The sequence below is a fragment of the Cyprinus carpio genome, chromosome A20, assembly GCF_018340385.1.
Source record: "Cyprinus carpio isolate SPL01 chromosome A20, ASM1834038v1, whole genome shotgun sequence".
Lineage (NCBI taxonomy): Eukaryota > Metazoa > Chordata > Actinopteri > Cypriniformes > Cyprinidae > Cyprinus > Cyprinus carpio.
The window spans coordinates 21,870,048-21,888,958 of NC_056591.1; the positions used below are offsets into that span (position 1 = coordinate 21,870,048).

The following is an 18,911-nucleotide window of genomic DNA, read 5'->3' on the forward strand; positions in this document are numbered from 1 at the left end:
CTTCTGGAACTTTCTCAATGGGGGGTTCGAGAAACTTTGCTCACAAGTATATAAAGAGTGAAGAAGGCCTGATGCTCGGCAGATACAGCGAAAGCAGCGACGAGAAGTCAACGCCAGAGAGCACAGCTCAACAAGTGGAGCAGATCTCCATACGCCAAGAGGATTTTTACACAGACGTTTTATACAGAAGACAATCATCAAGGTAATTCAATATGCTACATTTTTAGAATTAAATGTTTAATGTTACAGTTTGACCAGAACGTAGGATCATCTGAATGATCATAACTGTATTTATTTGCCTTTTCTCATTTTTACAACATGTCCCTCACATTAAGAATTAAAGCTAAAAAACATGAGCAACTTTAATGGGTTGCATTCAGAAGCTAAGAGCACATGTCTGCAAGCATGCCGGCTCTGGGAGAAGCCTCGTGACAGCTGTGGCTTTTCAGACAATTTGTTAAACCAGAGTAACTCAAAACATTATCCTAAAATGAGAATAGGTCGTATTGCATTAGTAAAACCCCCCAAAATGGGGTAAAAAGATACTTCAGGACACATTTGCAACATTTGCCTGCTGCTTCTGTGACACGTGACACTCCTTTGAGATTCACAGAGACAGGTGTTGAACATGCTGTGGATTCGACGGCTATAGAGCACTTGGATCAGCTGTTGCTTCATTAGCATTCATTTAAAGTTTAAAGGCTGTTGGCCAGAGATAAAAGCAATATACTTGTATTTTGAAAAATTGACGATAATTAATAATCTTTTTTATTTTTAACCTTTTGAGTTTAATAATCTCCTGTTTTAATTCGTAGGAATTTTAGGATGTAGTTATGAAAGTAACAAAAGCATTGTGCCACAGAATATTTATAGTATGAGATATTTGTAAACTTTCAGAGAAATATTACAGACAAAATAAAATAAATTAAGATATATATATATTTTAATAATTTTATATATATATATATATATATATATATATATATATATATATATATATAACAACATTTATGTTTAGTAAGAATAAATAATATAATATCTGTATTTTGGGGAGGGTTATTATGGTTAACTAAAATTTAAACTAAATCAATAAAATAAAATTAAATAATTTTGTTACTAAATTAAATAAAAAAAATAAATAACTTATTTTATTTCAGCTAGTTTTCCGAAGCAACATTTCATTTTTTAATTTTCATTTAGTATATATTATATATATATATATATATATAATATATATATATATATATATAAATATATATATTATATAATATATTATATATATATTATATATATATATATATAAACACAACAAAATAACTAAACCTTTAAGTTAAATTAACATGACAGCAGAAAACATAAAAATAAAATCTAATTCAACATTTCAGTTATGAATAATCTGTGTTTTTAATTAATAAGAATTTAAGTGATGAAAGTACAGAAAACATTAATAGAGTATTGTATCACAAAACATTTTAGTATAAAAATTATTTAGTTTGTTTTAGAATAAGAATAAGTTCATTCTTAAATGAACAGGATTCATTCCAGCACTAAATGATTACAGGACACACAATGCTCAGAAATCGGTTTAAATGGAATACATCTGTTTGTTATTTTCCAATTATATGAAGACTTGTTATTCCAGAATCCTTATTTATAATCCTGATTATATATCTTTTACGCAGATGCCTGAGAACGCCACACAGCCGATGATGGAGGAGGAAGCGGAGACCTTCGCCTTCCAGGCTGAGATCGCTCAGCTGATGTCTCTCATCATCAACACCTTCTACTCCAACAAAGAGATCTTCCTCAGGGAGCTCATCTCCAACTCTTCAGACGTGAGTCAATCAGTGCGTTCTCCGTTTGTGTACCAATGTTCGTTCCAAAAATACAATGCATATCTTCAAAACAGGCACTGGACAAGATCAGATACGAGAGCTTGACAGACCCAAGCAAACTCGACTCATGCAAGGACCTGAAGATCGAACTCATACCGGATCAGAAAGAGCGCACGCTTACAGTCATCGACACCGGCATCGGCATGACCAAAGCTGACCTCATCAACAACCTGGGCACCATCGCCAAATCCGGCACCAAGGCCTTCATGGAGGCTCTGCAGGCCGGAGCGGACATCTCCATGATCGGTCAGTTCGGAGTGGGCTTCTACTCCGCCTACCTAGTTGCCGAGAAAGTCACGGTCATCACCAAACACAACGATGATGAGCAGTACATCTGGGAATCTGCAGCTGGTGGCTCCTTCACAGTGAAGCCAGACAACGGTATGAGCTCTCATAAGTGTTTTATTGGTCTATAAAAGGACTGGAACTTGACATATGCATTTGCTTTGGAATTACAGGTCCATCCATTGGACGTGGCACCAAAGTCATTCTCCACCTTAAAGAGGATCAATCCGAATATGTTGAGGAGAAGCGCATCAAGGAAGTTGTGAAGAAACACTCTCAGTTCATCGGTTACCCCATTACGCTCTTCGTAAGTGCTTGTACTTTGGTACAAGAACTGCAAACCTTGCTTCCTTTCAACTTGAACAAATAAAGCATTGATTTTCATCTCGCAGGTTGAGAAACAGAGAGAGAAAGAGGTTGACCTTGAAGAAGGAGAAAAGGAGGAGGAGGTGGCGGCCGGCGATGAGAAAGACAAACCCAAGATTGAGGACTTGGGCGCCGATGAAGATGAAGACACCAAAGATGGTCAGAACAAGAGGAAGAAGAAGGTCAAGGAAAAGTACATCGACGCTCAAGAACTGAACAAGACCAAGCCCCTGTGGACGCGTAACCCTGATGACATCACTAACGAGGAGTACGGCGAGTTCTACAAGAGTCTGACCAACGACTGGGAGGATCACCTGGCTGTTAAGGTTGGTAGGAATATCCAGTCAGAAATGGCCGGACTTGATGAAGAATGGATGATAAAACCACTGATGTTCTTCTTGTTGCAGCACTTCTCAGTCGAGGGCCAACTGGAGTTCCGCGCTCTATTGTTCGTACCCAGAAGAGCCTCTTTTGACCTTTTCGAGAACAAGAAGAAGAGAAACAACATTAAATTATACGTACGCCGGGTGTTCATCATGGACAACTGCGAGGAGCTCATCCCCGAATACCTCAGTAAGTCTCTCAAGAGTTCATTCCTAGAAATGATATATCAGAGAGTTTAAATGTTAACAAGTTCAACTTTCCTCCCAGACTTCATCAAGGGTGTGGTGGACTCGGAGGATCTGCCGCTCAACATCTCCAGAGAGATGCTTCAACAGAGCAAGATCCTGAAAGTCATCCGCAAGAACCTGGTCAAGAAGTGTCTGGATCTCTTCACCGAGCTCTCCGAGGACAAAGACAACTACAAGAAATACTACGAGCAGTTCTCCAAGAACATCAAGGTGAACCGACAGACGCTTGCAGCGCTCAGAGCTGTTTCTACGATAGATGGATTCACAGAGATAAACAGGAACATAACAGCTTTAATGTCACAAAATCCATCACTTATACCGTATTAAACTAATTCTATTTCAGCTACAGAGTCATTATAAATGATAAACTTAATAAAGCATAAAGGTGATTAAATACTGCACTGTATTTCACAAACGTAGATTTTTAATAGTCCTGAAATATTGATCCACTCATTCACTTAAAAACATAAATGTTTCAAAAGTTGACAATTTTATTGTGAATAGAAACTAAAAAGAAAAATGTTAAATGTTATGAAACATATTTATAAAATGTTTATAACACAATAGTATCAATCATCTCAAATACCAATTTTTTTAGTTATATTTATCTTTTTATTATTTAACTTTAGCTTAAATAATTAATTTAATCTTAGATTTAATTATTTATTTATTTATTTTTACAGTGTCATGTTTAAAGTGCCAATTTATACTGTGAAAAATCATTATTTGGAAAAGATTTAGTTTGTATTAAATCACTTCTGTGAGCTGTATTTGAGCTATTTTTATTTATTTCTAAAGAAAATAAAAAAATACAACCTTATTACAAATTGCTACAAAAAAGCAAAAACATCAGAATCTTTTCTTTTTAGTTCATTTTTAGTTTTGTTCTCATCCGATAGTGTGAGTGCAGTCAAACTGATAACATTATTGAATATTAATGGTCTTTTAAATGAAGAGTCAGTGAACATAAATGAAGGATATTTTCCGTCACACAGCTGGGCATCCACGAAGACTCTCAGAACAGGAAGAAACTCTCCGAGCTGCTCCGCTATTACACATCATCTTCTGGAGACGAGATGGTGTCCCTCAAAGACTACGTGTCTCGCATGAAGGACAGCCAGAAGCACATCTACTACATCACAGGTTAGCAGCTGGTTAATGAATGGAAATATTATGTTAACCTACACATGCAAGAACTCATACAAACTCATTCTTCTCCGGGTGAGACCAAAGATCAGGTGGCCAACTCTGCTTTCGTGGAGCGGCTGCGTAAAGCCGGTCTGGAGGTGATCTACATGATCGAGCCCATCGATGAGTACTGCGTCCAGCAGCTGAAGGAATACGATGGCAAGAACCTGGTGTCGGTGACCAAAGAGGGTCTGGAGCTGCCCGAGGACGAGGAGGAGAAGAAGAAGCTGGAAGATCTGAAGGCCAAATATGAGAACTTATGCAAGATCATGAAAGACATTCTGGACAAAAAGATTGAGAAGGTATGAGTCGTTAGCATACTAGACTTTGATTTTGAAGTGCACACTCTTCAGAGCCATTAAATGGTAGTGTGTCCAAACAGGTCACGGTCTCAAACCGTCCTGGTGGCTTCGCCCTGCTGCATCGTCACAAGCACCTACGGATGGACGGCCAACATGGAGAGGATCATGAAGTCTCAGGCCTTGAGGGACAACTCCACCATGGGCTACATGACCGCTAAAAAGCACCTAGAGATCAACCCCGTCCATCCCATCGTCGAGACGCTCCGAGAGAAAGCAGAAGCTGACAAGAACGACAAGGCCGTGAAAGACTTGGTGATCCTGCTGTTCGAAACCGCCCTGCTTTCCTCTGGATTCACTCTGGAAGACCCACAAACACACGCCAACCGCATCTACAGGATGATCAAACTTGGTCTTGGTAAGATGCATGACTACAAAAATCAAACATTTAAACACACCAGCCTAGAGTTTATCATCATTATTAATGCATTAATAGTTATTGGTAAAAAGTCAGTCCACCACTACACTCTCAATAATTGGCATCTAGAACCTTTAACCTCAATGGAACCTTCCCAATGCATAGTGGGAAAAAACAAACAATGGTTCCTTTAAGAATTATCCACTAAAACATATCGGTCCACCATTAGACTCTTAAAAATAAAGTTTCTTTATTAGCTTTGATGGTTCATTAAAGAACCTTTAACATCAATGGAATCTTTCCAATGCATAGTGGGAAAAAAGTTTCTTAAGATGATTAAAATGTTCTTCACACTAGTAAAAATGGTACTTTTAAGAATTATCCACTAAAACATATCGTTCCACCATTAGACTCTTAAAAATAAAGGTTCTTTATTGGCTTTGATGGTTCATTAAAGAACCTTTTACATCCATGAAACCTTTCCATCGCACTAAATCTTCTTCTTAATGGAAAAATAGGTTGTTTCGAACATTAAAATGTTCTTCACACTAATAAAAAATGGTTGTTTTAAGAACTGTCCAATGGAAGGTTCTTTGGAGAACCAAAAACAGTTCTCCTATAGCCTTTATTTTTAAGGGTGTAGTCATAAATGAGAGTTCATTGAAAAAAAAAGACTTAATTCTATTTAATCTCTTCTCTTTCAGGCATTGATGACGATGACTCTGCTGTAGAAGACATTGCTCAACCCGCTGAAGAAGACATGCCAGTTCTAGAAGGTGATGAAGACAGTTCTAGAATGGAGGAAGTTGACTGAAGAGTTTTAGTGTAAATAGCATTAAATTGTTAATGTATTGTTTTGTAACAATCCAATGTAGAACATTAACAAGCCAATTTAATTCATTGTAATGCTTTTTTGTGTAGCTACTGTACCAGAAAATTGAATTTTCTGACTTTTTCTAATATAAGCGGGTTTTTTTTTTTTTTTTTTTTTTTTGTAAACCGAAGTTGAAAGTTTTTAATAAATGACTGATGGATTTGATCTCGGAGTCACTTTTTATTTCGCTACAAGCGATCTAGAATTTTCATCAGTTTTGGCCCCGCCCCTTTAACTGTTGTAAACGGAGGCGCGCGGGGGTGATTGACAGTCAAGCCCCGCCCCCTGCGTCTGTTAGAAAGCGTTGAGAAGATTCGAGAGATTTCTGGAGCGTCCGCGCTCCCGTCTTCACGTATATAAGCGGATCTCCCGGAGCTCAGTCAGTGACAGCTGAGGAGAAAACTCTACAAGCTTTAAGAAGAAGAACCGCTGAATCTAACTCATCCTAATAAACCACTGAAGGTAAGAATCTGAATAGCATCTCAACTCGCCATCACCTGACTCTTTTCGCTGCGTATTCGACGTTTATTTGCGCTTCATCCCTTCGTCAACACTCTTTTAAACAGCTGCCGCGCTATTTTTAATTCCCAATCTCAATTTCAAAAGTGTTTTAACATCAGTCAGCGTGTTTAAATCGGCTTATCGGAGTCCTCAGACCATCTGGAGTTGTTAAGTTGCCTCAGAGGATTTCTAGTAACGTTAGAATAAACCAGGCTCCTGTAACTTTAAGATAAACGCGCTCATGAACGCATCCGAGGAACTATTACACATGCACGGACTGCATCATATGCGATTTTATAGACGATGTTGCTGTTATTAAAGCTTTATGACTGAATTGTGTCTTATTCTCATATTTGTGCCGCATGTTAAGAGTTTAGTAGCTTCTAGAAGCTTGTAATGAGCGGCTCTGACCGATAGGGGGCGCGCTCCCGCGAACGATATATCAATAGAGTTAATGCAATACTCTTTTGAATTTGAATTAAATCATGTTATGTTTCCTTAAATGGCTAAGGAAGATTATACAGTATAGTATAGGTGTTTTAATATTTTAAGTGTCCATTAATAGAGCACAATTATTACAAAATAGTATTTAGCACCAAACGATCTTCTTAAAATAGTAGATAAACATTATTGAACTAAAACTGAGAACATCTTTTTAACACTGATTATTTTATTTATTACTGATCGATTAATTTAGAAAAAAAAAATATTTTAAGTGGTCATTAATGCACTTTAATTATTGCACAAATAGTATTTAGCACCAAATGATCTCCTCGAAATATTAAATAAATATTATTACTGTTAGTTTATTTAATTAATTAATTTTAAAAAGGCATGTAAGAAGCAACACAACAATGCTTTATAAATGAATGCAAATTAATTAGTATAATTAAATCATATTTTTTAAACAATTGCATTGATCTTTCATGCATTTTTACGAAGTAAACATTCGCGATCTTCTTGTCACGTTTTATAAGAAAAGATAATTGTCTGTTTTGCTGACATACATCTACACACCTATCACTTTTTAAGACAAAAACAAAAGTTGCATTCATTGTTATTCTTAATTAAAAAACACCTTGACATTAAAGCGGTGAGATACAAAAACAAACAAGCTTATAAAATGTTTATTAAGTGCACCGAAACTATATTTATTCGTGTTAAAACGAAGCTGAGGCTCACATCACAAGCAGGCCAGAAGCGTGAGAGTTATCGACCCTGGAACACAAAAGCATAATAACAGCGACGTGTCCTGCATCCTCGTCAGAAACGGTGTTTGTGTTGCAGATGCCAGAGGCACACGATCAGCCGATGATGGAGGAGGAAGCGGAGACCTTCGCCTTCCAGGCTGAGATCGCTCAGCTGATGTCTCTCATCATCAACACCTTCTACTCCAACAAAGAGATCTTCCTCAGGGAGCTCATCTCCAACTCTTCAGATGTACGCATGTGTGCTCTGAAAGACTGAGTAATAGTATAGTGACTCGTGAGTAACGTAGTAATAACCATAACAACGTTCAAAATGTGCATACTAGTATTTATTGTAACACTACAAAAAAATCAAATTAAACATCTTTTAACTATTTATATTGTATGTTTATTAATAATTATACATAAATCGTAACAATTATTTTTTTAATGCATATTTTTTTTCGGAAACTAGACTAGGTTTAGTCAGTAATAAATTAATAAAAAATAAGTGAATAAAAAGTTATAATATTTAAGGTAATATTTCAGTAATTCGCATGTTTATGCTTCTTTAATGTTGATTTATGACATGCAGATAAATAAATTAAATATTTGTAATATATCCTCTTTATTTTTAAAACATTTGTAATAATTATTAAAAAAATTATAGCTAATGAATTAAGGTTAAATAAAACAAAATCACAACAAAATTAAAAGTAAAAACGTTTTTTTTTTTTTCTGAAACAATTTTTACTTCAAAGCTACATTGTGATTATTATTGTTATTAATGATTGTTTAGTCTAATAAATTAATAAAAAATAACATTGCTTCAGTAAACTTTTTTTAATTGATTATTGTCATTTTTATTACTTACTAATTAATCAGTAATAAAAAAAGCACATTACAAGCAATTTAACAGAAGGTGTTTTTAAAAATAATACTACAAATAAATATTTATAAAACAGAATATTTAAAAAAAAATGACATGTAGGTTTCAACAATTTTAGAAAATCAGAAGAAACATTTACATAAAAATAATCGAAGGCTACGTGGCATTTTTCAAAGTGTTTATTACAATTACTGATTGTTTAGAAGCAATATAACAGTGTTTTAAACTAGTAATAGAAATGAATAATTATAATTAATTCTGTATAAAAAATAGCACATAGCCTTGTTTTTCAGTAAACATTACTTCAGTAAAGACGTGTAAACAGATGGTAATAAAATTATAAAAACAAAGAATTTTACTTGCTGAAAAATACTTTTATTTTTAATTGATAGTTGTTTTTATTACTGACTGATTAATCAGTAAAAAAAATAAAAATTAAGAAGAACATTGCAAGAAATATAATATAAAATAAAATATAATATAAGAATTTGAATGCAGAAAATAATGATAATTAAATCATATTTAAAAAAATAACATGTAGCCTTCAGCTTTTTCACGTAAACAGTCAGTGATAGAATTTAGAATTAAGAAGCACGTTGCAAGTTATATGAAATGTGATTTTTAAAAAATAAATGCAAAATAATAATTATAATTAAATCATATATTTACAAAAAATAGCATGCAGCCTTCAACTTTTTTTATGAAGTAAACATTGTTTCAGTAAATGTGTCTTCATTTAATCAGTTTTACTTAATGAAAAATACTTAAATTGATTATTGATATATTTATTACTGACTAATTAATCAGTAATAAAATAAAAACAAAGAAGCACATTACAAGAAATATAACAGTGCTTTTTAAAAAATAAATGCAAAATAATAATTATAATTAAATCATATATTTAAAAAAAATAGCATGCAGCCTTCAACTTTTTTTTATGAAGTAAACATGTCTTCATTTAATCAGATTCACTTAATGAAAAATACTGATTATTGTTATTTTTATTACTGACTAATTAATCAGTAATAAAATAAAAAATCTGAACCACATTACAAGAAATATAACAGTGGTTTTTAAAATTTTAATGCAAAATAATAATAATAATTAAATCATATATTAAAAAAAAAATAGCATGTAGCTTTCAACTTTTTCATGTAAACAGTCTTTAATAGAATAAAAAAAATACAAAGATGCACATTACATTCTCTGTCTTATTAAAGCTGCTTAAATGATCTAAAGGAACAGTGGAACTAAATAATGTTCTTTCTTTCCATCAGGCTCTGGACAAAATCCGCTATGAGAGTCTCACAGACCCGAGCAAGCTGGACTCAGGGAAAGACCTCAAAATCGAAATCATTCCCAACAAACAGGAGCGCACGCTGACCCTCATCGACACCACGTCATCGGCATGCATGACCAAAGCTGACCTCATCAACAACCTGGGCACCATCGCCAAATCCGGCACCAAGGCCTTCATGGAGGCTCTGCATGCCGGAGCGGACATCTCCGTGATCGGTCAGTTCGGAGTGGGCTTCTACTCCGCCTACCTAGTGGCCGAGAAAGTCACGGTCATCACCAAACACAACGACGACGAGCAGTACGCCTGGGAGTCGTCCGCAGGAGGATCCTTCACCGTCAAAGTGGACAACTGTAAGCAGAGTTTGATCTTGTGAATGATCTGACAGACTGAGCTGAAGGTTAACGGAGATGTTTCTCTCTGTCCAGCCGAGCCGATCGGTCGAGGAACAAAAGTGATCCTGCATCTGAAGGAGGATCAGACGGAGTACATCGAAGAGCGCCGGATCAAAGAGATCGTCAAGAAGCACTCGCAGTTCATCGGCTACCCCATCACACTCTTTGTAAGCGGCTTTTGGGTCATTCTACAGATCGGTCATGTGAAAATAAGGCTTTCACAAACTTTTTTTTTTTTTGGTCAGTCAAAAAATAATCACTTGAAGTCTCCCTGGAGATAATATTTCAATAATTTAGCAACACATTCGCGTGTTTATGCTACTCTGTTGTTTATAAATGACACGCATCTAAACAAATTACATTTATTTTTTTTTATATTTCTTAAGGATACTAATTTAATATTTGAAATATATAATTTTTTTATTTAAATTTTTTTTTTTACATTTAAAAAAATTAAGTATTTATTCAGAATTTGTATAAATAAATAAAATAATTAAGTTAAATTAACTTTAAAGGTGATGTTTCAGTAATTTAGCAACACATTCATGTGTTTGTTTCTTTGTTGTTGATAAATGACACGCATCTAAACAGATTACATTTATTTTTTAAATATTTCTTAATGATACTAATTAAATATTTGTAATAAATCATTTTTTTTTTTAATTTTTAAAATGTTTTTTTTTTACATTTAAAAAAATAAGTATTTATTCAAAATTTGTATAAATAAAAAAAATAGTTAATTAACAGTTAAATTAACTTTAAATGTGATGTTTCAGTAATTTAGCAACACATTCATGTGTTTATGTTTCTTTGTTGTTGATAAATGACACGCTTCTAAACAAATTACATTCATTTTTTAATATTTCGAAAGGATACTATTTAAATATTTGTAATATGTATATTTTTAAATATTTTTTTAAATTTCTAATGTTTTTATATTTTTTACATTAAAAAAAAATAAGTTGAATATGTATATAAATAAAAAAATTGTAGTTAATTAACAAAGTTAAATGAACTTTAAAGGTGATATTTCAATAATTTAATAACACATTCCCCTGTTTATGCTTCTTTAATGTTAATTAATGACATGCAGATAAACAAATTAAATATTTATTTTTAAAATATTTCTTAGACATACTAAATAAATATTTGTAATATATCCTTTTTTAATTTTTAAAACATTAAATATTTTAAAAGTAAAGTTTGTATAATTAAAAATTAAGTAGCTAATAAATTAACTTCTAATGTAATATTTAAGTAATTTCACAACACATTTGCTTGTGGTCACATGACATGCATCTGACAAATTAAATATTTTTTATATTTCTTAAATATACTTATAGATTAGTTTTTTATATTTAATTTTTTTTATATAAAATTCAAATGTATATATTAAAAACAATTATAGTTGAATTGTTATATTAACTTCATTAATTTAATTAACATTTGAATAATTTAGCAACACATTCACGTTTATGGTTTCTTTTGATGCCGGTAAAAGGTTACATGATCTAAATATTTTTATTTTTTTATTTTAAATATGCTAATTAAATATTTGCAATATCCTTTTTTAATTTTTAAAATATTTATTAAATTTATAATGTTTTGTTTTTTAAATTTAAAAAAGTATTCAATAAAAAATTTGTATAAATTAAAAAAACATAGTTAAATCAAAGGTAATATTTCAGTGATTTATTAACACATTCCAATGTTTATGCTTCTTAAATGTTGATTATAAAATAATTAAATATTTATTTTTTAAATATTGTCCTCAAAAATACATGAAAACATCAGCAGCAAATATTCACTAAGCATCCTGAATGTAGTTTCTAAATGTAGAATTATATCCCAACATTTAGCTCTCGATGGCACGATGCTTAAAGACATTTATCTAGAAGAAAATCTGAAGTTCTGTGCAGATAAACTCATTACAAATCTAAAAACTTAATGTACAGTAATTCAAGCAGTGCTTTATCCTTTCGTTGTAATGATCAAACCATCTTGTTGGTTTCAGGTGGAGAAGGAGCGCGACAAGGAGGTGAGCGACGACGAGGCGGAGGCAGAGGAGGAGAAGGAGAAAGAGGAGAAGGACGAGGACAAGCCCGAGATCGAAGACGTGGGCTCTGACGACGAGGACCACGACGACAAGAGCTCCGACAAGAAGAAGAAGAAGAAGAAGATCAAGGAGAAGTACATCGACCAGGAGGAGCTCAACAAGACCAAGCCCCTGTGGACCCGTAACCCTGATGACATCACTAACGAGGAGTACGGCGAGTTCTACAAGAGCCTGACCAACGACTGGGAGGATCACCTGGCCGTCAAGGTGACCAGTCGAGATTTACACAGTGAATAGCTTTCCACTGATGTGTGGTCTGTGAGGAGGACAATATTTGTCTGAGATACAACTATATAAAAAAATCTGGAATCTGAGGGAGCAAAAAAATCTAAATATTGAGAAAATCACCTTTAACCCTTTAACTGTCACTGTCCCATCTGCGGGACGCTTAACGCTCTTTTTTTTGTCCTTTTTCTCTATAAAATCTTTTAGTAATCATCATAAATTATATTTCATATGAAAGCGTAGAAGCCCAGGATTCAAACCATTTTCAAATCAGACATTGTGTTACCATGGAAATGGTACTTTAAAATCTTATGGCGGTCTCCTCCCCCTTAGTGGGCGGAGTCAAGTGTCATATTACAAAATGCAAAACGGAATTTTAGAATCAAAACTTTTTAGAATCTTGGCAACAAACATATCATTGGAAAGCTCTGAGTCTCAGGATTCCATATTTGGTGTTTATTTTGAGATTGACAGAGAAATCAAGAGAAAAAATAATTTAAAATTCAAAGGAGTTTTGATGGCTCCCAGTGGCTGTTTGTGGTATGACGCCCTAAATAAAATCTCACAGGAACCTGAAAACCTCGTTTTTTTTTTTTTTCATATCAACTTCAAATTTGGAACATAACTTATTTAGACACAAGGCTTTAATTTTATACCAATTTTAGAGTAAAACCGGTTATGTAAAATATTTATAATAAGTAAAATAAAATTAATATAGTGCATTTTATTTACAGTACATTTAAACTTCTGTAACTTTTTGATACTTTAATTCTTTAAAAAGAGACCAACCTTAGGTCTATATTCCAAAGTGTTCATAAATTACAACAATTTAAGTTTGCACTTTAATGCCTATTTTAAAAAATGGGGGGTGACAGTTAAAGGGTTAAAGTTGTTCAAATGAAGTTCTTAGCAATGTATATTACTAATCAAAAATTAAGTTTTGATATATTTACGGTAGGAAATTTATTAAATATCTTCACGGAACATGATCTTTACTTAATATCCTAATGATTTTTGGCATAAAAGAGAAATGTATAATTGTGACCCATACAGTGTATTGTTCTCCTGAACTGTGTGTGTGTGTGTGTGTGTTCTCTCCTCGCAGCACTTCTCTGTGGAGGGTCAGCTGGAGTTCCGCGCGCTGCTCTTCGTGCCCCGCAGAGCTCCGTTCGATCTGTTCGAGAACTAGAAGAAGAAGAATAACATCAAGCTGTAATGTGGCGCAGGGGTGTTCATCATGGACAACTGTGACGAGCTCATCCCAGAGTACCTCAGTAAGTCTCCGAATCCAGCACAAGCGCATCCAGGGTGATTTATTCCCCGTAACCTCAGCCTCAGAGCTGAACACGATCTCTCTTTCCTCCCAGACTTCATTAAGGGTGTGGTGGACTCTGAGGATCTGCCGCTCAACATCTCCAGAGAGATGCTTCAACAGAGCAAGATCCTGAAAGTCATCCGCAAGAACCTGGTCAAGAAGTGTCTGGATCTCTTCACCGAGCTCTCCGAGGACAAAGACAACTACAAGAAATACTACGAGCAGTTCTCCAAGAACATCAAGGTGAACCGACAGACGCTTGCAGCGCTCAGAGCTGTTTCTACGATAGATGGATTCACAGAGATAAACAGGAACATAACAGCTTTAATGTCACAAAATCCATCACTTATACCGTATTAAACTAATTCTATTTCAGCTACAGAGTCATTATAAATGATAAACTTAATAAAGCATAAAGGTGATTAAATATTGCACTGTATTTCACAAACGTAGATTTTTAATAGTCCTGAAATATTGATCCACTCATTAAGTTAAAACATAAATGTTTCAAAAGTTAACAATTTTATTGGGAATAGAAACTAAAAAGAGAAACGTTAAAGGTTTCGAAACATTTATAAACAAATGTTTAAAACACAATAGTATCAATCAGCTCAAATACCAATTTTGTTAGTTATATTTTATATTTTTATTATTTTATTATTTTAATCTATTTTTCAGTTATATCTAATTTGCTATCTATTAAGTTTAATCTTAGAATTTTTTTTAATTATTATTTTTTATTTTTTTTACACTGTGTCCCCTTTAATTTTTAATTTTTATGTTTAAAGTCCCAATACTGTGAAAAATCATTATTTTGAAAATATTTAGTTTGTATTAAATCACTTCTGTGAGCTGTATTTGAGCTATTTTTATTTATTTCTAAAGAAAATAAAAATACAACCTTATTACAAATTGCTACAAAAAAGCAAAAACATCAGAATCTTTGTATAAACACAAATGTGTCTGAAACACAACAGTATGATAATTCAGCTGAATTCATTTTTAGTTTTGTTCTCATCCGATAGTGTGAGTGCAGTCAAACTGATAACATTATTGAATATTAATGGTCTTTTAAATGAAGAGTCAGTGAACATAAATGGAGGATTATTTTCCGTCACACAGCTGGGCATCCACGAAGACTCTCAGAACAGGAAGAAACTCTCCGAGCTGCTCCGCTATTACACATCAGCTTCTGGAGACGAGATGGTGTCCCTCAAAGACTACGTGTCTCGCATGAAGGACAGCCAGAAGCACATCTACTACATCACTGGTTAGCAGCTGGTTAATGAATGGAAATATTATGTTAACCTACACATGCAAGAACTCATACAAACTCATTCTTCTCTGGGTGAGACCAAAGATCAGGTGGCCAACTCTGCTTTCGTGGAGCGCCTGCGTAAAGCCGGTCTGGAGGTGATCTACATGATCGAGCCCATCGATGAGTACTGCGTCCAGCAGCTGAAGGAGTTCGAGGGCAAGAACCTGGTGTCGGTGACCAAAGAGGGTCTGGAGCTGCCCGAGGACGAGGAGGAGAAGAAGAAGCAGGAGGAGAAGAAGGCCAAGTTTGAGAACCTGTGCAAGATCATGAAAGACATCCTGGAGAAGAAAGTGGAGAAGGTAAACCAGTCAGACTCCTAACTTACTGAAATATAAAAGGTGGCTATGTGTAGTTTTCACACGACTTACACTTACACACAGTTCATATTAGAAACATACAACATTATTCGGAGAGTATTTACTTGATGCTATATTTACATTCGATTACATTTGCTCTTTTTCTACTCTTTATAGTACTGTACTGTTGGCTGTATTTTTTATCATTTTTATTTCAATCATTTATGTTATTTTGAAAATATTTAGTTTCTATTACATTTACATTTGATTTCATTTTATTTCTACTCTCTATAGTACTGTACTGGTGTGTTATTTACCTGTTTTATTTATTTGATGTATTTTTGTCTAATGTTTTAAAATCAAATTTATCTATTTAGTTTAATCTTATATTTTAATTATTTATTAAATCTTTTGCTCTATGTTCCTATAAAGGAAAAGTTTTTTTTATCTATTTTTATTTATTAATTTTAATCTCTATTTTATTTTTATTTTTTATCAATTTTTTTAAATCAAATTTGTCTATTAAGTTTAATCTTATATTTTGTTAATTATTTATTTAAATTTTTTTTTTATGGTTTTTATCTATTTATTAATTCATTTTAATCTGTATTTTATTTATTTTGTATATATTTTCATAATTTTTTTTTTTTTTTAAGCAAATGTATCTATTTAGTTTAATCTTATATTTTGGTAATTATTTATAAAAAAAAAATGCACTATGTTCCTAAAATGTAAAATGTTTTGATCTATTTTTCTTTATTATTATTTTTGTTTTTGTATTTGTATTTTTTTTTTTTATAATTTTTATTTTTATTTTATTCTTTTATTTTATTTTTTTTTTTTTAGTCCTAAAATGTAAAAAAAGTGTTTTATTTTTGTTTTTTAATTAATTTTAATCTATTTTATTTTATTTGTTGTATTATTTTAAAAAAAATTGCATCAATTAATTTTAAATTATTTTTTTTTTTTTTTTTTTTTATTTTATATTCTTTATTTATCTTTATTTTATTACAAAGGGTTTGATTTTTTTTTTGTTTATTTTATTTAATTGCATCAAATTTATCTATTTAGTTTAATCTTATATTTTGTTAATTATTTTTTTTTTTTTTTATTTTTTTTTATTTTTTTTTTTTGTTTCATATTATTTTATTTGTTTTTATTTTTTTTTTTGTTTATTTTAATTTTTTTTTTTTTTTATTTTTGTTGCTATATTTTAATAGAATGTAAAAGGTTTTTATCTATTTTTATGTATTAATTTTAATCTTACTTATATTTATTCAACGTAACTTGTCAGTATTTTAATCTGATTTTATATTTAAATCATGTATCCCTAAAATTTAAATGGCAGCTATATATTTTATTTACACTGTGAGAAATGAATATTGTAAATGCATGTAAAATATTATTCAGAAAGTAAATAGCTTAATCTTTTACACCCCTGATCAAATCACTTGCTAACCGCTCTGTTTCTCCCTGCGTCAGGTCACGGTCTCAAACCGTCTGGTGTCTTCGCCCTGCTGCATCGTCACAAGCACCTACGCGGGAGCCAACATGGAGAGGATCATGAAGGCCCAGGCCTTGAGGGACAACTCCACCATGGGCTACATGGCAGCCAAGAAGCACCTGGAGATCAACTCTGATCATCCCATCGTCGAGACGCTCCGCCAGAAAGCAGAAGCCGACAAGAATGACAAATCAGTGAAGGATCTGGTGATCCTGCTGTTCGAGACGGCGCTGCTCTCCTCGGGCTTCACGCTGGACGACCCGCAGACGCACTCCAACCGCATCTACAGGATGATCAAACTGGGGCTAGGTGGGTCAGAGAACTGACATGCAAGAGACCGCATGCGCTTACGATTTCACAAACAAGCATTTTAACCAGATCTGTGACCGTTTCAGGCATCGACGAGGACGACGTGTCCACAGAAGAGCCCAGCTCGGCCCCCATCGAGGACATGCCCCCGCTGGAGGGAGACGAGGACGCGTCTCGCATGGAGGAGGTCGACTGAGCGGGTCATGTTTGTAGCTCTGTAAAAAGATTTCTTGATTCTTCGACCACGTCGCAGTTCCTGTTCATTCCAGGCCGGTCTGTAAAGCTTCCGGAAACCTCTCGCCATGCCACATTCCCTTTTTGTATTGCTTTCATTTTGTTTTTGTATTCTTTCCAGTTTTTTTTTTTTTGTTGTTTTGTTTTTATTGTTTATTGTTAAGTTTTGGATTTATAGTTGTATTATTAACATGACGGGATCCTGAAATAAAGCTTGCTCTATCAGAAACACTCTCTGTATCCAGAAAACAAGAAATACATTTCACTTTAAGACTGAAGGATGATTTAATTCTTTCATTTATTTCACATATTTATTTATTTTTAAATGCATTTAATTATTGTGTGTTTTTAGGACACACAATAAATTGAAGGTTGTTTTTAGCACCTTTTTTAATCTTTTTTTGAGTTACGATATTATTTTCCTGAAAATATGACTAATACAGTAAATGTAAACATCTTGTTTGTGTTTTTGTGATATATATTTAAATAATCTTAATATTGATTCAACTTCAACATAAAAAGGGTTTAAAAATATACAACCTTATTGTAACTTACTAATAAATACACAAGTAAAAAAATGTTTTAAATTTTTGTAACTTTATTGTAAATTAATAATAAATATTAAGAAATTTTTACCCAAAATAAAAAATGTTTTTTTATTTGAAAAAATAAAATTGGTTTAAAAAAAGCATTTTTTTTAAACACACAAATTGATTTAAAAAAGAAACTTTGAAAACCATTATTTTCGGGTTGTGTTAGACATATAAGATAGTCCAGCAATCAATTTTTAATTCCAATACTAACAGTAATACACTTCTGTCAATATTTTTTTACCAAATTGTACTTTTTTTTCTAAATTAAAAATATATTTTTAATAGTGCTAAAATATTGACCTTTTTTCTTGGAAACAAAAATGTTTAAAACTTTGGACAATTTTTAGAAAAATTTATTGATTTTTTTTATTTTTTTAATAGATGTTTAAAACTTTGGACAATTTTTAGAAAAACTGTTAAAAAAAATGTTTAATAAAACACGTTTAAATTAAGTTTAAAATCCAAATAGATTTTAGAATTGTTAAGTACTTTACATATTATTAAAACAATTTTTTTTTCAAACAAACAGGTAAAGTGGTTTTGTTTTGTTTTTACAAAAATGTAACGCCCACCCCTTTATTGAAAAATTGTTGTACTAAAATTACATATAACATAAAAAATGTTCGCCATGTTGGAGGACAAACCTGTCAGAAAATTAAAATAATAAAAAAACAATAAAATAGATATAATTAAACAGGGAAAAAAAAAACAAATATAGTTTTTCAATTTGAAATAACAATTGTAAATCCCCTGAAATTTATTTTGGTATTACCTT

General features: G+C 32.5%; 2 protein-coding genes across 2 annotated transcripts; both read left to right on the forward strand.

Moving 5' to 3' along the window:
- LOC109076910 (heat shock protein HSP 90-alpha 1-like) lies at nt 1–6,077 on the forward strand. Its single transcript, XM_042778143.1, is given in 12 exon segments — nt 1–202; nt 1,683–1,835; nt 1,910–2,276; nt 2,354–2,487; nt 2,573–2,872; nt 2,954–3,119; nt 3,198–3,388; nt 4,174–4,321; nt 4,400–4,668; nt 4,749–4,766; nt 4,768–5,083; nt 5,788–6,077. Coding segments are annotated over 11 exon segments (2,172 nt in total). The 5' UTR covers nt 1–202; the 3' UTR covers nt 5,898–6,077.
- A 157-nt stretch (nt 6,078–6,234) lies between these two features.
- On the forward strand, nt 6,235–17,646 carry LOC122149025 (heat shock protein HSP 90-alpha-like). The gene is given in 11 exon segments (XM_042778141.1): nt 6,235–6,419; nt 7,746–7,898; nt 9,812–10,184; nt 10,260–10,393; nt 12,241–12,549; nt 13,673–13,841; nt 13,935–14,125; nt 15,005–15,152; nt 15,231–15,499; nt 16,979–17,309; nt 17,396–17,646. Coding segments are annotated over 10 exon segments (2,187 nt in total). The 5' UTR covers nt 6,235–6,419; the 3' UTR covers nt 17,506–17,646.
- The last annotated feature ends 1,265 nt before the right edge of the window (nt 17,647–18,911 follow it).